The following is a 23,909-nucleotide window of genomic DNA, read 5'->3' as shown; positions in this document are numbered from 1 at the left end:
TCAGATAGCAGCAACGTGGCACTGTTCAGCCTGAGGAGCAGGGTCCTGGCGGCCCATTGGCCCCCACAGCACGGGTTAGAAGGAAGGTGTCTGAGTGGAATCCTAGGCTGGGGTCTGGGGCAGAGCTGGAATTCAGCCAGGACTCCTGGGATAACACCTTACTATGTCATGAGGTATTAAGGGCTAGATTTGCAGGCTGTGTTGAAGTGCTTGTACTAGTTCCCTTGCACAGGATCCCACACGTCCCTTCAAGTTTGTGCGTCCTCTGGCACCAGTTAACATCTAACAGCGCTCTCCCCTCCTCACTTGAGCCCAGAAGGGTGTTCACAGCAGGGAAACATTTATTTTTAGTGACACAGAGACAGGATTTCCCTTAAAATCCAAACAAATCCCAACCCACCTGTAGCGGCTGCAGCATTCTATCCTGTCCCATCATCCTGCTCCTCCCAAAGGGTGAAAACGGGGTGTCACATTTTGGGAAGCTGAGTCCCCCTTCAAGAAAATACATCTCCACCCACCTCCTGTAGCCGGCCATGTGTTGACAAGGGCCCACACAACCCTCCCTCCCCTCCCCTTTGGGAGACACTTGTAGATAATCGTAGTATGATCCTTCCTCTTCTTTCTTGCGTGCTTTGATGTGCAATGCAGCAGTTTCCAAGGGTGACATTTAGAGCAGCATCCCAGGCATCTGAGTCCGCACCAGTGAAACGAACGGGGCAGGACACCACTCTGGGTTCACTTTCGGCAAACATTGCTGCATCCATCACACTTGGGGCATGTTTTCAAGGTTTTTTCTCACAACCAGAACAGATGGAGGCGAAGGGGTCTATTAATGAAAGCTGAGGCTCTGGAGATCAATTGAGAGGCCAGGGCAAGCCATGCGCACACCACTCCCTTCTGGTCCAGGAGACTGTTTGGAGAGCTCTGGATTAAAAGAAACCTGAGCCTGATGACCTGCTATAGGGCTTCCGCTACCCCAGGCATTGCAGGTTTCCACTGCTGCTTCCCAATTAGTGCCCCTTTTTACCATTGCGCCTGCACCCTGTGGTGCCCTGCTGGCCATGTGGTTCAGAGGGGGTTGCTGCTTTCTTGTTTTCCAGGTCCTGATGAACAGGGGGATTTATGAAAACGTCAAATATGTTCAACAAGAAAACTTCTGGATTGGCCCCAGCTCGGTGAGTCCCACCAGTTCGGGTTGGGTCCCTGGCGCTGGGGCAGATAGTACACCCGCACCTTCATCTGAGGGGTTCAGCAGCTCTGCTGTTTCTGCATAGAGCGGTGAGCCTGGTGCAAGGGTCTGAGCAGCCAGGGCGTGTCCAGTGACACTCAGGCCCCATGACTGGCGATTTGTGCTCTGACATGCTTCCTAGTGGGCTTGTGGCCTGGCCCGGCCAAGCTTTTCAGGGTCCCATCAGAGTGGCATTGCCTGCGCTGGGTGCCCCTGTAAAATGGGCTAATTCCCTGCTTAGGGAAGCATGTGGTGGTGTCTCCAATGGGGTCTGCCCTCTGCTGCCTGGCACTTTGCAGCTTGGCCAGGGGCATGCCCTGCTGAAGATCTGGCTCTGCCTCTGTGGGGCACAAGCTGGGACATATCAAGTCCTGTAGGGGTCAGTGCAACAGGGGTGGCTGCCGCCCTAACTGGTGCTTTCCCCTCCACCCCTGCACTGGCACCAGCATGAGGGGGACCTTGCACAGGATGAAGATGATCCTTGTTGTTTGCGGAGACTGACGACACTTGTTTGGGATCATGTATTATGTGTGAATATTGCTAGTTGTGCCCAGCCCCTTGCCCTCCCCCTTCATCCCCGCCTGCTTTGACTTGCCAGAGGCAGCTGTTGCCCAGCCTCCCCCTGCCTTCCTTTTCTCCTGGACCCCTGGCTGCCAAGCCTCTTCCTTCTCTCTTCCCCCAGAGACCTCCCTTCCCCCTTGGCCCCTGCATGACCCTCAGCTGAGCTCCTAGCCCTGTCTCTTTCCAGGAGGCCCTGATCCACTTGGGGGCGAAGTTCTCGCCATGTATGAGGCAGGACCAGCAGGTGCATAACTTCATCAGTGCTACGCGAGAGAAGGAGAAGCACTCGGCCTGCTGTGTGCGCAACGACAAGTCGGGCTGTGTGCAGACCTCGGAGGAGGAATGCTCTGTGAGTGCCCCCTCTGCAACCCACTCACAGCCCTGCACACCTCTCCTCCCTCACTGCTCATCATCACGCCTGCGGATGGGACCCCTAGGCCAGTCTCCCTGCCTGCCTGGCAGCTGTGACACCTCCAGCCTCCCTTCCCAGTTGGTGTGGACCTCTGCAGCCTCCCACCTATCTGGGTCTTGTATTCATTTAGATGGAATAAATGGGCCCAAAGAGTCAAAGGTGTTAAACAGTGTCTGACAACGTTCAGGGTTTGGGGGACGCAGACTTCCGCCTGCTTAATACCATGGCAAACACACCACTACACATCCCGTGACCTTATTAAGATTCAGAAAAGAGAAAACAGTTTAAAACATTTGAAATGTAATTTTAACAACCTCTGTTGTTCCCTTTTCCTCTAGCTAGGAAGAGTTTTTAGAAGGGAAAAAAAATCTTGTTTGAGAGTCCCTGAGATGGTATCAAAGCAGGTAATAGCTGTCCTTTTGGGGAATAGAGAAGTCAGTTGAGCTGGGCTCAAGCTGTTGTTGGGAAAGTCTGATCCCCTTTCCCGGAAGGCAACACAAGACAAACACACACAAAGGGGACAGTAAAGATAGAAACTGCAGCTTCTGCCACTGCCTCACTTGCAGCCTTGCTACTGCGGAAACATAGGTGCAGCGCACGGTCTGATCAGCCACGCTGAGACCTGGCAAACTCATACCAGCATCATGTTCAGGGTGTTGCTTTTAAATGCCTTTTTGGTCACAGGCTTATAGCAGTGTTGCAAAATATACAGTCTTGGCTGCTAAGCCAGACTCTGGTTAGACAGAAGGGAAAAGAAGAGAGATAGGAAAGGGAAGAAGTAAGGTGGGGAAGGAAAGATAGACACAAGAGGTGTGTGTGACAGTCTCACATCCCAGGAGGATTTAGCTGAAGCCCGTGGAGGTGGTGGTGTCAGCTGGGTCCCTCTGGCTCAGTCTGGTCAGGGCATCTCTCAGGATCAGGATGACAAAGGCCCAACTGTGTCCTGGTGCATCCCGGGGTCCCAGAATGGTGGGGGTGGCAGCCATAATAGTAATGCTTACTCCTTCTGGTCCACCCATCTCCCACTCAGCTGTTGGCAGCTTCTTGATTTTTCCCCCTGAAGTGTGTGTTTTTTTTTTTTTTAAGGACCCCCGAAAGGGAGTGGTGGGAGAAATAGCCTGTCACGTCATTATTTTGTTCAACAATTAGACCTAATTTCTTTCACACCAATTTTGGTCCATTGATTTCTGATCTCACACTTCTCGTTTCACAAACATGATCTTAACACAGTCCCTGAGTTATAGTAATAGGCCTCTTCGTTTGGAGTAATTCGGCCTGCCTCCCTCCCTTTCAGACCTTTCCCCCTCACCATTTGTTGTTGTTGCTTATTGGAACAGTTCGTAAACTTTCCCTCACTTTTCTCAGCTGAGCTCACAATCAGGCTAAGTTTGTAGGCCGGTTGCCAAAAGTCTCCGTACTCAGCGTGTGTGACCCCATCTCATTCTGATCCCCCAGCTCCCTGCTCAGTCACTGTGACCCCCACCCCACCCCCAGATTATCTCTATGAATGCCTCTGCCTCCTAGAGCTCCTGGGCCCTGTGGTGCTCAGTTGTGCCTCCTCTGCTCTCTCCTGCACAGTCCACCCTGGCCGTGTGGGTGAAATGGCCCCACCACCCCAGCACGCCAACACTGGCAGGAGGCAAGAGACAGTTCGGATCTGTTTGTCACCAGGATCCCAGGTAGGCACTGCCTGGCTCAGGGCTAGCTCAGCCTCTCTCCGCCTGGTGACTGTCAGGGGCTGCCGTGTCTGTGCAACAAGTCAGAGGAGTCATTGTGCGGAGTGGGTGGGACAGCTCGTTATCCTGGGGCTTCTTAAGGAAGTAGAGGCTGTTTGGAGAATGGGCCAGGCAAGGGGAGTGGATCCACAGCTGGAGAAGGAGACTGCTCTGGGCCTTGATTGGAGGAAGGAGCATGATTAGATTCTTACCCCAATATGGGAGCTGAGAGAGGTTCTGATGCATTCATATACCATGGGGCAAACTGTGCTGGACACAGGTGGGGGCACAGGGTCACTGGGTAGAAGAAGCGGGCACAGCGTGTCACTGGGTAGAGGTGGGGAAGGGGGTGTGGAGTGTCACTGGGCAGGGGGGCAGGGAACAGGGCACAGCGTGGGGGCTGTGGGGAAGGGTGGTGCTGCTTAGAGACCAATTGGATACTTGATCTAATTTCTGCTCCTCCTCCCCATGGGCATTGCTGTCTGCTTGTAGCCTGAATGCATCCAATGAGGTGAGCTGTAGCTCACGGAAGCTTATGCTCAAATAAATTTGTTAGTCTCTAAGGTGCCACAAGTACTCCTTTTCTTTTTGCCTGTAGCCTGTGCTTGATGTTCTCCCTGAGCTCCCAGCAGCATCCAGGCAGGGAGCTCCTGTGTGCCTGGCTCAGAACTGCTGGAATTCACCCTGCTTGAGCCATCCCATCCTGCACTGCACCTGCCCTGCCCTGCATGCCATCCCCTGCTCCCCACTCTGCAGTCTCCCTGCCTTCCTAGCTGCTTCCTGCTGAGCTGGCAGCACAGGCCCCACCTGCATGCAGCTCTGTGACTATGGCAAATACCACAGAAGCCCACAATCCATGGGAGCCACCCTGGCTGGCCTGTCACTTCCCCTCCTGTGGCTCCACCCTGCCCTCTGTTGGAGCCATGTATTTCACTGGAGCATCCAGACTCCTGAGAATCTCCCTGGGACTCCCTGTGCAGGGGGGAAATGTGCATTGGGGGATTGCTGGTAGCTGGGTGTGGGGCTGGCCCTACGTGGAGAGGAGTCTGAGAGCTGGCAGACAGGGCAGAGTTGGGGTGCTCTGTCAGGTAGCTGGCCAGCCAGCTTGCTGCTCAGCAAGTGGCCCAGATGCTGGTAGAATCAGCTAATGCACCAGGAAGTTGAGGTGTTCCCCTTCAAGTGACTGCACTTCAGTCAGCATCACAGCACCATGACAAGTGCTCTCAATACGGAGGCCTCGGTTTCTGTGGCACAACACTGCCAATGGCAGCTTGGACCATCTGACCTTGATCGATCCCTGACTCAGCCTAACCTGTCCTCAGCCCTACAGACATTGCACATGAGCTTGGAGGAAACCCTGGGGATTGCGGCAGCAGCATGGTGCTGTAGCTCCTGGCAGTGGGGGTTTTCCTCCCCGGCCTGCGCCTGTCTGCTGCTGCCTGGTTTGTCCAGCTGACCTGTTGGATTTTGTTGCCTCAGGGTTTGTGAGCAGCCAGCATCGATGGATCCCCATGAATGGCCTGATGACATCACCAAATGGCCGGTGAGCATTGCTAGAATCACGGTGGGGGGCAGGGAGTTGCAGGCCAGGGTTGGCACAGACGGTGCCAAGCACACCAGCCTCACAGCCGCCCAAGGAACAGAGGCGCTGGAGATGGGCTCAGCCCTGTGTCATTCACCTCATCACCATAGAAATGCTTTGCACATCCTCTACTGACCAGTCAGTGGGAATTCCAGGCCCTCAGACAGAAATCAGTGCTTTGTGCAGGGGGAGGGTGAAGGATCAGGGGCAGCCCCAGGAGATGCTTCCTCTTTCAGAGAACCGGGAGACACAGAAAGGGAAGAGTTGGGCAAGGGCTGTGCGGGGCCCAGGCTGCTTTGGGGGCTGACTTGGCCCACAGCTACCACTAGTGTGGGGGAGCTTCAAGCATAGCTCGGCCAGGCCTTTGGATCTTTGAACAGTGACTCCAGTCAGCTGAGATTTTGAACCTTTGATCTGACTGTGGTGTTTGGGAGGGGAAAAGCAGCCAGGCCAGGATAGACAGGCCCGGATTCACCGCACTAGGCCAGCCTGCTGAGTGCTCTCCTGAGGGCTGACTGTTAAGGCTGCTTCTCCCAGTCAGAAGCCCAGGGAACTGTTGTAACTGGGAGGAGCCTGCATGGGCTGCTAGGATTTTGCTCCTCTGCTTGTGGAGCCCATCTTGGGGAGGGGGCTGGCTGGGCCACCCAACTGGCAGCTAAAAAGCTATGTATGATCAGGTTGTTCTGTTGCAAACCTGGGTGCATCCCCATTAACCGCTCCCCTGCAAAATCAGATGGAGGTAGAACGTGGCCACGGCCACAGCACCAGCCCCATCCCCTCCCAGAACCTGGTCACAGGTGGCTCAGAGTACGGCCACAGCACCCTCCCCACATGTCAGGTGGCGGAAAGGTTTCCACATCCATCTCATTCCATTTGTTATTGTTATCCAGATCTGCACCAAAAACAGCGCTGGGAATTATACCAACCACCTTCATATGGACTGCGTGATCACAGGCAGGCCCTGCTGTATTGGGACCAAAGGAAGGTAATGGAGGCCACCTGCCCATCTGCAGAGGGCTGCAAATAGGATGAGGCACGCAGTGCATTTGCAGAGGCTTTGTGCGATTTGCATGTAGGTACGGGGGACTTGTCCTTCTCCACAGAGGGTAGTGTCTCCCTGGCTATGTGTGGCCCAGGGCACTACTGTGAAAGGGAAATCAGACAGAAATGGAACCAACTCAGGCTTGTGCATCTAGAGAGCCAGGCCCTGCCCTGTGCGGAATGGGGAGGAGCAGAAAGGTAGAAGCCAGAGGCTCCAGCAGAGAGGGCCAGGGGACAGCATGCTTCGTAGCCCCCCTCACCCTCTGCATTTCCCACCCCTGGCAGCAGCTTCTGGCCAGCACAGAATGTGTGCAAGGGTCTAGAGCATTGGTTGCTGAGCCACCTTTTTGACATTGCAGAGCACTAGGAATGGACTGACCTGTTCTTCAGATCTGGAGCCCTCACATTTGTTCCTCATTGAAGGGAATAAATGTTTTCCTTGCCCATCTGATGATCTGGTAGTGCTTTGGGGTGGTCCAGCAGCCTGCCATCCCCTGCTGAGTGCAGTGTAAACTGAATGGGCCTCGCATTTTGTCGTGCTGGAAATGGAGATGGTCTTTGTACACATAGGTTAAGGTGTGTCCCTTGTCCTGGGGAGCTGACAGGCCAAAGCTAGATTCTGGCAATGGCTGAGTGGAGGAAGCTGTGGGGATTACAGTGAGGTGAGAGGGAGAGCTCCTGGGAGGGATAGCTCAGTGGTTTGAGCTTTGGCCTGCTAAACCCAGGGTTGTGAGTTCAATCCTTGAGGGGGCCATTTAGGGATATAGGGCAAAAATTGGGGATTGGTCCTGCTTTGAGCAGGGGGTTGGACTAGATGATCTCCTGAGGTCCCTTCCAACCCTGATATTCTATGATACCTTTGCTGGAGCATGACGGAGTTATGGAGGGATCTGACGGAGGATGGAAAGCACTTGGTAGTGACATTAGGGAGGCTGTGCCAGACGCAGGAGCAGCACGAGCCAGCGTACAAAGCAGAGTGTACGAGGAGCAGAAAGGAGAGCATGTTGGGAGGGGAGCTGGGGAAAAAGAGCAGAGATGGCAGGCTCTATAGTGAGGGCTAGGTGCTTGAATTTGATGTGGTAAGCAACGGGTGCTGATGTGGCCAGGGGGACAGGGAAAGCATTTTGGAGGGATGGGGGAAGCAGGGAGAAGCGGGCAGACCAGAGAGGGGCAGGTTACAGTGATGGAGGGGAGAGCCCTGTGCTGGGGGTCTCTTAAGCAGGAGGGGAGACATGCTCCTGGGATTGGCTCATATGTAATGACAGGGTCACAGTCATTCCGGGTGCCTGTCCTTCCTGGCAGGAGGAATGATTAGCAGCTGCTATAGTCCCAGATACCCTGGCTGGCCAGATCCTCAGGCAGGGCGAGGAGTTGTCAGTAGAGGTTAGATAATAATGGACAGGGAATCAATCAGTGCTGCAAACCATGAGTGTGGTGGTCTGGCTGGCTTTCAGCAAGAGGAACTTCTTGCTCTTTATACAGATGCCCCTTTGGCCAATATGGATAGCCAATAATTGGGGTCTTGTGGGGTTGCTCCATTAGGAGGGGAAATTGATTATAAGAGTCAGGTATTTCTTTCGTGCGATCCTGTTTATTTACAAAGAATAGACATAGAGTCCTGTTCCCTGGAACATAGGAGGAACAAATAACAAAAGTTCCTTGCTCACAAGTTGAAAGTCTGCCTCTCCAGTGAGTCCTGTGCCCTGAGAAGCTGTCTGTGATCTCTTTCAGGGCTACACTAGTTTTTCTGGCTTTCTCCTTTTGCGCACGAACTGCAACCAATCAATCCCTCAGCCCCTGTATTTGCAATCACTGCTAGGGAAACCCTGGGACCACATTGCTTAATTGTGTCCTTGGGCTGTAGCTTCTTGTTTCCAGTTATCACTACATAAAGGGTTATTCAATTGCTCCTTCTGTGATTTTTCTATAGACCAATTTGTTGGCAGCCATTAGCACCTTCCAGCATAATCACATGGTGGTGGTGCCCAGAGAACTGATCAGGATCCGTGTGTTAGGCACTGTACACATATAGAGGCAGACACAGTCCCTGCCTCAAGTTTCTCACAGTGTAAGAAAGTCCTGCAATGGATGCTGTAGTACTTAGATTTAGAGACCCTCAAGATTGTGGCAGACTCACTGTCTGTCACTCCTTTAGCTAGGAAATCAATGGACTAGGGTTATTATTCCTTCAGGGAGATCATTAGTTCTTGGTTCCAATCTGACTCATGGAACAAAATCCCAATAGAAATCAATGCCTTCTTGTACAGCCTTGTCTACACGGCCTGCATAGCTGTTGGTGTAGTAGTGCAACTACTAATATAGACATGATTCACACACTGATGGGATTTGCACAAGTGTAAATTGTGTCTATGCTAGAGCTGTGCAGCTAGACTGGAGGCTGATGTTCAGGGTACACCAAGCCCAAGAGTGCCCTGAAGCATGATGAGCACCTCCCAGAAAGAAGGGAAGACCTGGTCTCTGCACCAAAAGGGTTTACAGGCAAGGGTCCTAGACAGAAAGGGGAAGGGCAGCACAAGCCAGCTCCTGTGCTTCCTCAGGGCTACCCAGGGCATTAGGCTGTTGGGCGGTGACCCCTTGCTGGGTGAGACACGGTGGTGACTCTGAGCCAGGATTTACTGAGGTGCCAAAGGTGACTCAGGATGCGTTTTGGGAGGATATTGGTGAGGGCTCCATTTGCTGGGTGGATTGTTCAGAGTGGTTCCCTGGCTCTAATGGGGACATCACCACACACAATGGCAGCAGAAAGGATGGCACAAATGCCCCTGGCAGGGAGAGGCTACAGCAGTGCTGGGGAAGAACATCTCTGAATCCGGTACAGTGTGGTGCCAATTTTGGGGCCTGGACTCAGGGTATGAGGGGGTCTGAAGCATGCAGAGCATGACTGGCTCCAAGAGGGCAGCAGGTGCTATTAATAGCACAAATGAATCTTGCTGTTTCCCTCCCCAGGTGTGAAATAACATCCCGAGAGTACTGTGATTTCATGCGGGGCTATTTCCATGAGGAGGCAACACTCTGCTCCCAGGTACGGCCAAGGCTGCAGGGCAGGTTCTCATGGCCACTCTCTCCTCCCTCCCCTCACTCTTCTCTTTCCCTCTCCCCCGTCTCCTCCAAGTGGCGTGATGAGATTTGGGCAAGATTTTGCAGCTTTCCTTCCCTTCGCTTGGGAGCCCCTTGCTGTGCCCCACAGCAGGCCCCATGTGAGGCGGCACTGCCCGCAGAGCTCTCCTGCCTTTATTCAAATGGGGGTGGGTGGTCAGGCCCGGCTCTGAGCCACAAACAGGTTAGAAAAGGCAACTCTTCCCTCTCTGGAGACCAGTGCAGGATTTGTGCTCCAGGCAGCCCCCTAGCCCTGCAGGGATTCAGGAATGAGTGGGGGGGGGGGGCGGGTGGGAAATGAGGTACCATTTAGAGTTCTAGTTCTGCTCATGATGTGCTTTGTGGTCTTTTTGCTTCCTCTCCATGAAGAGGGGAGAATATGACTTCCCTGCTCTGTGGGCGGAGGAGGGTAACTGGAGAGTTGCAGGGAGTAACTTAGGGCAGGTGCACAGAGCACCAATACCCATATGGAGGCTCCTCTACTGACAGGAAGTAAGGTGAGTGGGCTCCCCCATGTGAGCAGGGGGAAGATGCATATCTTCCTGTAGGGGGCAGTCACGCAGGTGCAGAGGTGCCTAGATTCTGTGGCACTAGGCACATTACAATGAGACAGGCAGAGCAATACCTTTGTGTGGCAGGAGGGGGCAGCATACTCTAGCCTGACATAGACCCTCTGGGCTTCCAGCTGACCTTGCTCTCTATTAGGTGCACTGCATGGATGATGTCTGTGGCCTCCTGCCCTTCCTAAACCCAGAGATTCCTGACCAGTTCTACCGCCTCTGGCTCTCCCTCTTCCTCCATGCTGGGTAAGTCTCACTGCAAAAACAAACCAGTGTCTGCCACTGTCATGGCGAGGGGGGAGTGTCTGTGTGTGTGGGATACCTGGGCATGGTGCTCATTGGTTCCCTGCAAGGGGTGGGGAGTGGTTATCCCTGCTTGGGTGTGTTACAGGCAGTGCTCAGCATGGGGCCAGTCTCCTCTGCACCTCAAATAAGTTACAAATATTTCATGTTCTTGGCCCAGGTGCTCGCTGGGGCCATGGACTGAAGTGCATGTGGGAGGCAGGCCAGAGGCCATGGGTGAGCCTGGGGCAGGGATTACAGAGCAGGACTGCACACGACCTTAGTAGCTGCTGCCTCAGCTCTGGTGTTCTCTTGATTTGGTAGGATCCTGCACTGCCTGGTTTCAGTCTGTTTCCAGATGACCATCCTGCGAGACCTGGAAAAGCTGGCAGGCTGGCATCGCATCTCCATCATCTACCTGCTCAGCGGCATCACAGGGAACCTGGCCAGTGCAATATTCCTGCCCTATAGAGCAGAGGTAGGTCTCTGGCAGGTGAGCAGGCCCAGTTACCTGCTGGGAGCACTGAATCCTACATCACCCAGCCCTAACACACCCACCTCCAGTTACCTTCTGTAGGCACAGCCCAGACTGGGGACCCCAGAGTGGCCCAACTCCTCCTTTGTGGACACCACTTGGATAAGGAGCGGGATGACAGCTCCTGGCACTTCAGCCTCCACTGCCACTTTTGTCATGGGCCATCTCTGCATCTCCCTGGCCTGTGAGGCAGAGGGCTGCACTACTGGCCACTGACCAACTGGTCCAGTTGCTGAGCAGTAAAATCCCCAGAGCACTCCAGACCCTCTGAGGGTCTTGCCCTTTCAGGACATGGCCCCGAGAAACAGGAGTGAGGCCAGGCCCTGCCCATGGTCCTGAGGAGGCAGTGAGATGGCCCAGCATGATAGGGGGCCCATCTTGAGTTAGCCTAGTGCAGGGGCTCAGGCCCCTGACAGACCAGAGACTGAGAGCTCCATAGCTAATGTCCAAGAGCTGTTGCACCACTGCTGCAGCGCTTAAATGAAGATACTCCTGTGCCGACGGGAGAGCTTCTCCATCTCCCTGAGAGGCAGTAGCTTTGTTGATGGGAGAATCTCCCGGTGACACAGCGCTGTCTACACTGGGGGTTAGGTTGGTATAACAAGGTCCCTCAGGGCTGTGGATTTTTCATACCCTTGAGTGACGTAGTGTAGAACTGGCCTTAAACAGAATCCCAGCAATGGGAGTTGCTACTGCCACCAGGCCTCCCCAGCCAGGCATGGCCCACTCTTTACCCCTGAAAATGATCTTGAGCATGTTTGTACTGCAGGTAGGAGCAATATGCCTGCACTCTTCCACAAATGGTCACTGCCTTTAGGCTGCTGGCTATGGGCAGGCCCTGATCTTAAAAGGCTGAGTGTTCCCATGGCAGGGAAAAAGGAGCAAACAACTAAAACAGACTGTCATGGCAGGAGAAGCACATACAGTATTACTCCCACACCTTCCTCCATCTCTCTCACCTCACACCTTCACCCTGCCTCCCTGCTCCCATCTTCTAAGACCCCCACTGTATCCAGCAGCCAAAGTCCTCTCATGCTCCCAGCTGATGTCCTGATGCATTTTAGAAGAATGCTAGAGCCTAGAGCAGTGATACTCAGACTGAGGCTCGCGAGCAGCAAGTGTTTCTTTAATGTGTTTCCTGAGGCCTCTTTGGAGCACATGACATTAAAACACTGGTTAATAACTTAGATTGATTAATAATTAAAATCACACCATCAGGATGTTTTACTATATTATTAACCAACTATAGTTGATGATAATATACTTGGTCAGTCATTCTGCTGTGAGAATATATAGCACTGTAATAAATGAAACAATGAATTCACACTACTGTGGCTATTTTGGGTAATGTTGATAGCTACTTTGGCTCCTGAACCACTGAGGCCTGAGTATCACTAGCCTAGAGGATACCTTGTATTCCTCACCCCTGGATACTGGTATCTAGCTTGGGCTGTATAGCATGCTTGTTGCTTTAATGCTACCCTACAAGGAGTGAAGGCTGAATCAAACTGGCAGAAGGCCTCATGCAGATACTTCCCCTCCCCCCCAGCAGAAAATGGCTCCCCTGCTAGCTGTTGACTCAGAATGAGGCAGCTCCTCAGAGTCACTGACATGGAGCATTCTAGTGGCTGATAGCACTGGATAGCAAGAGACACACCTCTGTGAAGCTGAGACCCGGCAGGAGCAATCAGTAGCTGGGTTGGTTTGGTCTCGCTCTCTGTAACCTGTGTCGTCCTCCTCCTGCAGGTGGGCCCCGCAGGATCCCAGTTTGGAATCCTGGCCTGTCTCTTTGTGGAACTCTTCCAGAGCTGGCAGATCCTGGCACGGCCATGGAGGGCCTTCTTCAAGCTGTTGGCTGTGGTGCTCTTCCTCTTTGCCTTTGGCCTCCTGCCTTGGATTGATAACTTTGCCCACATTTCAGGATTCATCAGTGGCCTCTTCTTGTCCTTTGCCTTCCTGCCCTACATTAGCTTTGGGAAATTTGATTTATATCGGAAGCGATGCCAGATTATAGTGTTCCAGCTCATCTTCATTGGACTCTTCTCAGGACTCGTGATTCTGTTCTATTTCTATCCGATCAAGTGTGAATGGTGTGAGTTCCTCACATGTATTCCATTCACAGACAAGTTCTGTGAGAAATATGATCTAGACGCACAGCTCCACTGAAAGGCGAAGACTGGCTTCTCAAGCAGGTCCTGGAGTTGGATTGTCTTTGCAGCTGCTGGGCCAGTTCCACATGGACAACACCTCCTCATCCCGTGACACATCTAACCCTGACTATGGTTAATTTAAACTGTCTTGTCAGCCCTTGGCAGACCTATTTTGCCTTATCTCAGAAGACCTGCACATTTTCTGAAAACAGAACAATTGTGCCTTGTTCAATTTATTGAACTTTTTCTGCTGCCATATTTTTATTACACTACTTTAATACTACATTTTTAACCAGATTTGTTTACTACTGCTAAGGTGGTGATTAAATAGAAAGGTAGCGTTTTAGCTACTGTTAACTATTCTGCACAGTCTATGGCTATATTTGTTTGCTTTATCCTAAGCACTTTGTCTCCAGCACCTACTGGCCACGTCCTTTCCCTTTGTCTGCAGCATTAGGTTCCCACAGTCCCAGCAGGATGATTCTACTTTATTATTTTGTAGTAGTTGCCATAATGAATTCTCTATAGCAGTGTACATGCTCACCATTTTGTAGGCTAAGCCCTTGAGCCTTTGTGGCAGTAGGACAAGTCATAAAGAGCCTAGTGATGGCTCTTTATGTAAAATCAGTGTGATAAGTATCATGAGCTGCTTCTTGCTAGACTCACTTGTACTTGTAGTGAACCATGCCTATTTGCTCCCTTCACCTTAATTGCCCTGTATCCACCTGCTTGACTTGCCTGCAGTACAAAACCCAGGATCTCTGCCAATCTGACCCAGAGAAAAGAATTCTTCCTGACCCTAAATATGGCAATCAGTTAAACACTGAGTATGTGGGCAAGACTCACCAGCCAGAGACTTGGGAAAGAATTCTCTGTGGTAACTAAGAGCCTTCCCCATCTTGTGTCCCATCACCAGGCGTGGGCATTTCTATTTTTTGTTAGGTTGACACAACTGATTAGAGCTTTAGGACTCTTTTGAGACCAACTAGGTCCCTTTTTAATTTCCTGTTTTTCTTTCGTTCCTATCTGTACGTTCTGTCCTCTCCTCTTTACTAGGTTATAGAGCAGAGGTCCCCAAACTGTGGGGCTTGGATGACTATTTGGGGGACATAGCTGGGGCCCAGGCCAACCCCCATGCCCAAGGAACAGAGGTAAGAGGCGGTATGACTCTGAAAAGTTTGGGGAGCACTGCTATAGAGCATCCTTGTTAACAGTTCCTCCCCTAAGGGATGTCTGTCTCTCTCTGAACCTGTTGGCTATCCCCTAGTCCTTAGTTTAACAACTCCTCTACAACCTTTTTAATTTTACATACCAGCAGTCTGGTTCCATTTAGGTGGAGCCCAGCCTTCCTGTATAGGCTCCTCCTTTCCCCAAAAGGTTCCCCAGTTCCTAATAAACCTAAAACCCTCCTCCCTACACCATGACACCTGCACACTGAGCCCCTGCAGTTCTAACTGGCTCTGTGTGTGGAACTGGAAACACTTCAGAATGCTACCAGAGATATCCTAGACTTTAGAGGTTTTCTAGCAAGGTGGCACAGCTGTGTGGGAACCTTCACAGAAACTTCTTCCAAAATGTTTAAATTCTCAGTTGACTGGGTAGTGATTCAGTAGCTATAGGAACAGGATGAATATTGACTAGTATAGGCCCTGATCCTGTACACCTTCCACTCCTCCTTCAAACCCATCACACCATTTTTATTAAATTTATTTAAACACACACAGGCTGGTGTTCTGCAACATGGGGCTGGTGTCATCTTGTTTTATAGATGCCAGTTCCTTGTTCCAAGGCCATCACATCCTGCCTGTCTCACCAAGGGAGCAAGCTCCTGGAGGTAGGGCAGCACAAAAGCAACAAATGCCATGGTTTTCCATACAGGCCAGTCCTCTGACTGCATGCATGCTCTCTAGCTGCTGTTGGTCTGATTCCCATCTCCTGGGCTCAAGGCCTCACGCCTCCATTTATGGCTTCTTAGAGGCAATGCTCCACACCTTTACCATATCCATTTTTTTTAAGCTTGCAGTAGCTCAGGCTCAGTTCTGCCTCTCTGTGGTCTGGATTGCTTCATGACCAAAATCTGGTCAAGACAGCTGCATAAATTATTAGTCTGAGTCCTTTATTTCTGGTTGTACCTATGGTGGCATCAAGTTCTGGCAGACAGAACTTCAGAGGGCTCCGAAAAGCATCACTGTGCACCATTTGCCCTTCATAGCCAGGGTACAGCAAAAGCAACCACCACATTCAAACACTAACCTATACAAGAATTTATCACCTCCTGCATCTGCTCTGCTTTGAAATGCCACAAGTTTCTCTTCTGGAAAGATGCTGAATGTGCAGGCTGGTCCTGCTGCAGTAACGGCCTGGACCGAGTCCTTTTCCAGCAGAGGGAATGCTGCACCTGGAGCTGTAACCAAAGAGTGAGAAATCAAGACATTGCTACTGCCACCCCTATTCCCACAGGCTGGCAAGCGGCCTTGGGCACCAGCTGGGCACTCTCAGTGTGGTGTATGTTGCTGTGTTTTCTTTATAGTTACCGTAGGACAATCAAGCATCCTGTATCAGACACAACATTTCCTACATCAATTACTAGGAGCTTGGCATTTGAAAAAAATACCATGCAAACAAAACAAAATTTTGTAACTTGATAACTAAAGTTAGGCACCTCGATGAGCAGCTTGGTGGTGCAGTGCTGCCGCTTCCTCTAGCATTTGGAAAACTAGTTCACTTTTTTAGATGCAGGAATATGGATTCAGGTGCTTAACTTTAATCAACCAAGACTGACAATTTTGGCCACCCCAGTTTAAATGCCAGCCAGATATCGGAACTGTTCAGTAAGCACACACAGTACCCTTGTTACATTGTTGAAAATACTCATAGTGGCTGAAAGCATTTTAACTACATTAACAAAGGGTTAAGGTTGCCCAGTGGTGCACTTTGCCCTTACAGAATGTTTAGTTTTTCAAGTGGCACTGCATATTCCCACTTATAGGTTGTGTGCCTTTACTAGCACCACTGCCCCACCCCTCAGTATCCCCGAGGTACCGAAGGAGATTATAGAAGGGGGCAGAATGCCCGCCCCACCTCAGTTCCTTCCAACTGCATGCCTGGACAGCTGTGAACTCCTCCAGTTTCCTCCAAAAAACTTAGTGTTCCCTCCTAGTGAGTAGTTAAGGTGTCTCTCTGGTTCTGAGGTATGGTGGAACCAAAGAAGCAAAGAAAGCTGGGGTTTAAAAGGTGTGCTTACTGCCCAGCTGTATTCCCAGTATCAGACAACCATGTACAGTACCTGAAGCGTCTGGGAGAAGGCCACTTGCCTTTTGGGTATCTGATCTGTCAGAAGTTCACTCCTAGTGCCCACAAGTATGGGAAAATTTGTCTGCAACGCCCTTTGCTTAAGGAAGCCCTTGAGGCTAGAGCTCTGGATCTGTTTAGACTTTGGTTTCAAGGTCTGAAAAAGTCAGCCTCTGCCCCGGTGGCCTCCAGTGGTTCTGAATGACTGAAGAATTGCAAGAAGGTGCCAAATTTCCTCCCTTATGATTCTGTCAGTGCTTCTGAGCACGCAGAAAGCAAAAGTCTCTAAGGACAATCCCTTATTCATTAAGGGATCATAGAAAAATTAGTATAATTACATCTTTGGAATCCCAGTTCTTGATCTAAGCTCTTGTCATCAAACAGTTTTCAAAAACAGCATTTGGGATGGGTCCTGACACTAGTAAAGGCTGCTGTCCAAGAGTAGGCTGGCCCCTCAGTAGCTGTGCCAGAGCACAGCCCTAAGAATCAAAGGTTGGCAAAAGGGTAGAGCCCCCAGCTTGAACCCCCCTACCTCCTGGCACTGCTCTGATACCACCTCCCACCCCCCAAATTTCCTATCTCTGCCCCCCCAAAGTTTTAAGAATCTGAAAGTGTTAGCAGCAGCTCATGTTAGGTGTACTATGTATCAGGATCCCCTTGACTAAATGGCCCAGTCACTTGCTTTTCTTTGATCACACTCAGTCCCATTGTACAGGAAGAGGGTGGAGGGCATGGATCAGGATTTCATTATCCTTATTGCTTACTAGAGACTTTCACCTGTCCTGTATTTAATTAATGCTAATTTCCTTGACAGTACTTCTAAAGTAAAACCAAGTCCACTTGTAGATTTTAGAGCCCTTGACAACATTGCTCTTAAACCAGAAATTTTGGTCTCAGGGCCAAACTTTCAAAAGGATCCCTGCAGAATGCAGGTAGAGGGAAACTAGTGTGCACAACATGCATTCTCTGAAAGCTGCCAAGGAAAGGGCTCAAACTCTCAGTACATGGGTGCAGCTCAGGTTCAATGACCACAGCATGTCCCCTTGAGCCACCCCATTACTGTGACAACAGTCTGCCTGTAAACTCTCGGGTTTCAGAAGAGCCCTAGGATTGCTGCCCTTACACATTTTACTCTTTGGGCCAACTCATGCTGGAGTAGTGTATTTTACTCAGTAATTTTTTCAATATTGATTCCCCAAATGGGTAGGGGATAACACTCAGGGGGGTAACACCAGTTTGGGTGATATAAAAATGTTTGTTCCTGGGCAAAGAACAGCATAATTCTCTATTCAAGTACAGCATCAAAAATCAGGATGAGGTCTGCTTTATAAAGAAGCAAGTCTGAGCCCCAAGTATTGGCAAAAAAAGAAAGAATCAGATTTTTGTGAACCGCTGATATTTAGGGAGGGGACCCTTTCCTCAAATGACCCCAAATTTGGACCACTAACCCTACCCTGAATGCACCAGTCTCCATGAGGCACAGAACTTTCAAACAATTCAAGTCACCCTGTGGATTTTAGAGTATTTAGAATAGGTGTGTTTTAAACAGTAGGCGACTCTTGACCTCAGCTGAACTAGAACTGCTGTTCTACTATAATCTTGTGGCTCAGAATTAAGGATATCTGGGAAATGCATCAAGAACTTTTTTTTTTAAACCATATCAGCATTAACCAAACGCATGAACTGCAAGGATAATAGGTGATTTATTAAATACCTGAACCAGTTGTTTCCACTGCTTTCAACGTGTAGGTTGATTTAGTTGTGTTCTTGCTATGTGGTTTATATAAGCACTGAATTAATAGTTCACTATAAATTAAAGTGCTCCTTCAGAGAGCAAAAAGAAAAGGAGGACTTGTGGCACCTTTTTGTGAATACAGACTAACACGGCTGCTGCTCTGAAACCTTCAGAGAGCAGTATTTATTAGCTGTAAAATACTATTGGGGGGAGGTAACCCCATTGATATTAGTCACAGCCGCAGTGCCTAATGATGAGGCATCTGTCTACTTGGCCTCACTCCAGCCTACGTGACTGAGACCTGGAATTATAGTAGGACAAGTGGCTGAAAGTGACTGGAACACAGCAACAACTCTGGAGCGCTCCAGCAGCTGAGAGTTGCAGCGTTGGGCACCATGAGCATGAGCACTATGATCCTGGATTAATGAAGATATAGGCTTACAGAATGTGTGCATGAAGCTTTAAGACGTACCTTACAGGTCACTTTCGAAGCTTCTTTATAAAGCAGACCTCATCCCGATTTCTGATGCCGTACCTGCAGAGAGACTTATGCTGTTATATGTCCATGAACAAACTTTTATATGCCCCCAGCCCAGACTCCTCCTCACCTGGTAGAGTCCATGCTTTCAAGGGGAGACATGGGCACCGTGTTATTGGCAGGACACCAAATAGTCATGTGACCAGAGAATTCTATTCCATTTATCCAACTTCTCACCCCATCACTGCAGTAAGTCAGGACCTACAGTCATTCAATGCATTAAGTGACATGACTAACATCTATCACATGCACCTCCTTCTCTCTCATCCTGTCCCCAGTGTGAGAATCATGCATGCACGGGAGGGTTGGTTTTCGTAGCAAAGGCATTTCTTGCACCCACCAATCCGTACACTGTATTTAGGAGACAAGCCTTTCCCCTTCAGTCTGTGGATGGAGGTTGCCAATTTTCTTTGTCCAATCTGACTGGCTCCAGCGTGCCCAGTGCCAGAATGTCTGTAATAGCTAGAGAATGCAGCAGGTGCTGGTGCTGCTCTCTTCTTCTCATGTTACTGAGTATATGTATGGGAAGCTGGGATGGTTTGTAAACTTCTTACTTAGGTCCCAAGTGACATACCACTAAGCAGGGCCAGGAGCCTGTCTTCCACTCTTCACTCCCTCTTCTTGTGTTATCATGACTCCCACCCTACCTCTCCCTTCAGCCTCTCAACCAGTGGCACGGCTCCTCTCCCCAGTGCCAGGGTTCTGTACTTGGTCTGCTCCCTGTCCTCATCTTATCCTGGATGCCTCACTGCCCATTAAACCATACCGTGAAAAAAACCCGACTTACCCCCTGGTCCCAGCTAATTTCTGCCCTCCCAGCCCCATCACCACCACACATGCACACTGCTCCCTGAGGAAAAATAACACCCCCCTTTCCCCTGCCTCTTTTTCCCTTGGTCTGTGGGCATCTATGGTGTTCTCAGGCTAATTTAAACTGAGCCCCTCAGGGCAAAATGCCATATTTATCTGGGAAACACCATGCATACCTGTGGTTGGTGCTCTGGAAACAGCAATAGCCTGGGGAATGCAGAACCTACTCTTGGTAACTGCGAATCAGGGAAATAGCTTTTCACCAGGAGAAAGGACTCATGGCTGCTCTGTTGAACTACAAGGTTTGCGGACTTCGAAACATCAAGTCAACATATTGTACTGTTATACACATGCCCCGCTGAGCTCCCTCCCAAGAGCGTGAAGTCATGCACACTATGAGGGCAGCCCAGAGAGTGAGAAACAGGTACTGAGACATTGGAGGGGGGGTTCCTTTAATAATAATTATAAATGTTGGATCTAGATTGGTCAGTGGTGTATCATAAGTGGGGCTGGATCTTTCACCCTGGATAGCGGAGCTGACCAACCTCTGGAGAGAGGGCTTTCTAAGAGAACCCCTTACTAATAGTCACCAAATCGCTTCCACTGAGACCAAGCCAGAGAAGGAGCCTTAATGGCTCTAGCCCACTTTTGTGGGAACAGTGTGAACAAGAGGGAACCTGAATGGGAAACCCCAAGACACAGGAGGTTCTGGGCCACCTAGAGGAATGTAAGTGGCTTCTGTTTTGTTCCTGTAACTGAAGAGGAAAGCCTGTCTAACTGAGCATATAGAAAAGCGTAAGACTAGATAAAAAGAACAGGAGTACTTGTGGCACCTTAACGACTAACAAATATATTAGAGCATAAGCTTATAAGATCTCTCTCTCTCTCACCTAACTATATGTTCCATTCTATGCATCCGATGAAGTGGGCTGTAGCCCACGAAAGCTTATGCTTTAATAAATTTGTTAGTCTCTAAGGTGCTACAAGTCCTCCTGTTCTTTTTGCGGATACAGACTAACAGGGCTGCTACTCTGAAACCCGTAAGACCAGATGAGACTCAATGTGTATGTTGGCTGTTTCTTGTTAGAAAATCTCCCTCTCTCTCATTGCTTTGTTGCAGTGGTTAGCTAAAAACAGTTTTAAGGAGGCTGTTGGTTAATCTCACTGGTCACAGATTCCCCCAGGGAGAAAACTCATGCCTGAGCCCAGGTCAGGAAGAGACATACAGCTAGTTCACTGACATAACACACACCCTGGGAGCACTCCATGAGGCAATGCAGTCACACTTCTCAAGCTTTCCATTGGAAAATCTAACCAGAATCAAAGGGACAAGACCAGCCCCTGTACACACAAACGTTTTGCACACATGCAGTCTGACAACAGCGATCAAACCAGGCCTCCTCCTAGTTCCAACAGGCTCAGTGAAGATAGAGAAATCCTGATACTTACTCTCGCAGCTTCTTTTTGTCATCTGTCATTTTCTCTCCAGCAAAGGTTAAGTGATATGTTCTCCATACATAGGTCCTGTAAAAGCAAAATTCTGTGACTTAACAGAGGGCAGCAGGAACAGCAGCAAGCCACAAAGGATCAGAAAATAAGGATGACAGCAGCTCTGTATGTGGCCTGCCCTTCCACCGCTCTGTTCCCAGCTATCACAGGTCAGCCCGGAGTGGAGTGACTGAGCAGCTAGGGCCTTCATGCTCTTTCTGGCCCACATGTGCTTTACAACGGACTCCACCTGCAATTATGTCTCTAGGTTTGATTACACAAATGAAGGCCAGGATTTACATGCCTCAGAGACAAAAGGAAATGAATAGGATTGTGTGGGTGGCTGCTTTATGCTCCCCTTGTTGTAGGAGAAACGGTAGTATCAAGGTTCATCCGACTGCCCACAGCACCCCCTTTCCTCTGAGGAGCCCCCAACTCACCAGCTAATGTGCTGTATGCCCCCTTCCCGCTCCTGCTTCAGCTGCACATATCGCTGGATGGCTTTCTTCAGGTCCAGGACACTGGCATTCTGTACCACTACTACAGCTAAAAGGGAAAAGATTGTCACCTGGCAATGGCCCCAGAGATGCATTCTGGAGGGAGGCAGAGCTCCAGCTCCCATACCCCACCCTCACCTCTTGGAAGCTGCACTTTAAGTGGAGTTGCTTTGTGCTATTTGTGGAGAATAAAGAGCAACACTAGGACTGGCTTTCCTTAATGCTCCAATCCAAAAGCCTGTGCCACAGTAACCCCAGGGAATGGGCTCAGGGCTGGGAACTGTATGATACAAAGCCAGTTTGGCAGCTGGTGAGAAGTGAGGTAGGGATGAGTCTGCCTGGCTTTATCAACTATCACACAGGAGTTTTTTACTTTATTGCATCACAGCATTTTAGGCCCCAACCTGTGCGTCTGACTTAGGAGATGGTTTGGGCTGCAGAAGCCTGGTGAGAAGGCATTAAGCTACAGCACTCTGATACCCTGCTGGCAGTATTCAAAGCCCTGCATGACAAGGAGTTTACCAATCTAGTGCCCTTCACAATATCACCATGGTAGGGTGCCATGTGGAGGGGCTTGCCCAACCTCAGACACAGCACCCACTGCACTGGCTTACTAGCCGGCTCAATACTTAAGTGTTGAATTTCCTAGAACTCATCCTCAACCTTGTGGTTCCATTCAAAACCCAGCCCCTGCAGATAGCCTTTTTTCACCAAGCATGGAATTCCTCCCCAGAGCCCATCAATGCCACCCCTACCCTGGCTGGGGAAGTTCACCTCAGAGCGAGCTACGCAGTGGAATAAGCACCACTAGATCAAGTGGCAAGAGAAGATGTGGGAACTGAACTTTGGTCTCAGTGTCCTCCCCAGATCCAACTCCACCTGAGCCTGGCTTCAGTAGGAGGCTGCACACATGCCCAGTGCCACTTAACTGCGAGCAACTACCCCAGCTAGCTCTACCACTCTCCCCCCGGCTCCTGCTTCTAACTGACCAATGCTCCAGAGCTCTAAGCTGTGCCTGAGATTTGCAGGGGAGATCATTCAGCATGGTCCCTGTATGTGTGTCATTTAACATAGCAAATACATGTATGCAGGGGCAGGCCCTACACAACCCCTGAAGTAGCACATGGGAGCAGACCCACTTCTCCTGCCTTTAGCCCCTCCTTTCTCTTTAGGTCAAAGACCTGGCCAGTGAACTAAGGCAGGCCGTCAGTATGATCTTGGATCATATGTCTACTCTGCAATAAAAGACCCATGGTATGGGCATCTGTGGAGGCACCCACGCACAAGAAGGGTGGGTCTCAGAGCCCACGCTCCAGTTTCAGCCCGAATGTCTATGCTGCAATTTTTAGCCCCACAGCCTGAGCCCTGCAAGCCAGAAGCAACTGACCCGGGGTTACTCAGACTCAGTGCTGTGGCCTTTTTATTGCAGCGTAGACATACCCAGAGAGACTCCCAACACAACCCCGACAGTCAGCCTAGGGCACCGGGGATGGGGGGAGAAGCATGTCAGGGACTTACGCATCACTTCTTCATCCGCCTTGCACACCCGCACAGTCATGGCTTGGCCATACTCCAGCGCAATCTGAGAATTGATCTCCTCCACCGTGACCTGTCCAGAAAGCGAAAGGCAGATGAACCACCAGGTGCACCTTACTCCCCACAGCCCTGTTAGTGCTCTGAGAGGTGTGACGCAAAGCACCTGACACCTGCAGCCATGGGGCTCTGCCTCTTGCCAGCCTCCCCCTCCCGCCCCCAAAGGCTCTGCCCCTCCCACACCCTGCCTCCAATCTGCAACCCCCAGCTCCTCCACAGCCCTGTCCCCTCATCCCCCCCTCCAGGGCTTTTCCTCCCGCCCCGCTTTTTCCAGGGCTCTTCCTCCCCCAGTCACCACCCATGCTCCAGGGCTCTGCCCCCCATGACTGCCCATGCCCTGAACCCACCTGCCCCCCCACGCCGGAAACCCACCCCCCGCATTCTCCAGGGCTCGGCACCGCCCCCCGGAATTTCCAGGACCCTGCGCACCCCACAGCGCGCACCCAACCACCCCCACGCTCCAGGGCGCTGACCCCGGCAGTCACGTGCGGGGGAGGAGCTCGCCCGGGCTCGGGACACGCCCCCCAGCTCCTGTCCGGCTGGCGGCCGGTCAGTGTCCGCCCCAGAGCGGGGGACGCGCTGCCGCGACGCGGCACAATGCTGGGGGCGGGGCTCGGCGCGGGGGGGGGGGAGCGGCACCTGCACGGGGAGGTCGCACAGCAGCGGGTCCTGCACGAGGCGGGCCAGCCCCTCCTGGAACAGCTCGAGCACCTCGGCGTGCGCCAGCTCCTCCTCCTCGGGGCCCGGCTCCGCCATCAGCCCGTCGCCCGCGGC

The 23,909-nt window shown here is 51.1% G+C and overlaps 2 protein-coding genes across 3 annotated transcripts in view; one reads left to right on the top strand and one right to left on the bottom strand.

Annotated features, from left to right (window-relative positions):
• The window catches only part of RHBDF1 (rhomboid 5 homolog 1), a 110,399-nt gene extending 95,679 nt beyond the window's left edge, over window positions 1–14,720 (top strand). Inside the window, exons 10-18 of one of the 2 annotated variants that reach the window (XM_084640692.1) lie at window positions 1,101–1,175; window positions 1,977–2,138; window positions 3,780–3,880; window positions 5,396–5,459; window positions 6,389–6,483; window positions 9,507–9,582; window positions 10,362–10,462; window positions 10,823–10,976; window positions 14,240–14,720. In XM_084640692.1, coding sequence (XP_084496818.1) covers window positions 1,101–1,175; window positions 1,977–2,138; window positions 3,780–3,880; window positions 5,396–5,459; window positions 6,389–6,483; window positions 9,507–9,582; window positions 10,362–10,462; window positions 10,823–10,976; window positions 14,240–14,296 — 885 coding nt within the window. In that variant the 3' untranslated portion in view covers window positions 14,297–14,720. Of the gene's footprint in view, window positions 1–1,100; window positions 1,176–1,976; window positions 2,139–3,779; window positions 3,881–5,395; window positions 5,460–6,388; window positions 6,484–9,506; window positions 9,583–10,361; window positions 10,463–10,822; window positions 10,977–12,779; window positions 13,549–14,239 lie in introns of those variants that run through there. The other variant, XM_084640691.1, reaches the window with a different exon arrangement.
• Window positions 14,721–15,278: 558 nt separating this feature from the next.
• Window positions 15,279–23,908, bottom strand: SNRNP25 (small nuclear ribonucleoprotein U11/U12 subunit 25). The gene is made up of 6 exons (XM_084640694.1): window positions 23,775–23,908; window positions 23,061–23,151; window positions 21,486–21,591; window positions 21,007–21,081; window positions 18,682–18,744; window positions 15,279–15,587 (listed from the first exon to the last, which is right to left on the bottom strand). Exons 1-5 carry the CDS (start codon window positions 23,889–23,891, stop codon window positions 18,690–18,692), a joined length of 444 nt encoding a protein of 147 aa, XP_084496820.1. The 5' UTR covers window positions 23,892–23,908; the 3' UTR covers window positions 15,279–15,587; window positions 18,682–18,689.
• Window position 23,909: the final 1 nt, after the last annotated feature.

This window comes from Lepidochelys olivacea, assembly GCF_965140295.1.
Source record: "Lepidochelys olivacea isolate rLepOli2 genome assembly, chromosome: 10".
In the NCBI taxonomy this organism is placed as follows: Eukaryota; Metazoa; Chordata; order Testudines; family Cheloniidae; genus Lepidochelys; species Lepidochelys olivacea.
This window is presented reverse-complemented; position numbering and strand designations above follow the sequence as displayed.

Excerpts from the sequence above, each read along its gene's own strand:
- SNRNP25 (XM_084640694.1), bottom strand. The coding sequence starts at position 23,891 with ATGGCGGAGCCGGGCCCCGAGGAGGAGGAGCTGGCGCACGCCGAGGTG. Across the intron at positions 21,592-23,060 it reads GGCGGATGAAGAAGTGATGC|CTGTAGTAGTGGTACAGAAT; the intron begins GTAAGTCCCTGA and ends TTTCCCTTTTAG. Across the intron at positions 21,082-21,485 it reads GGCATACAGCACATTAGCTG|GACCTATGTATGGAGAACAT; the intron begins GTGAGTTGGGGG and ends TTGCTTTTACAG.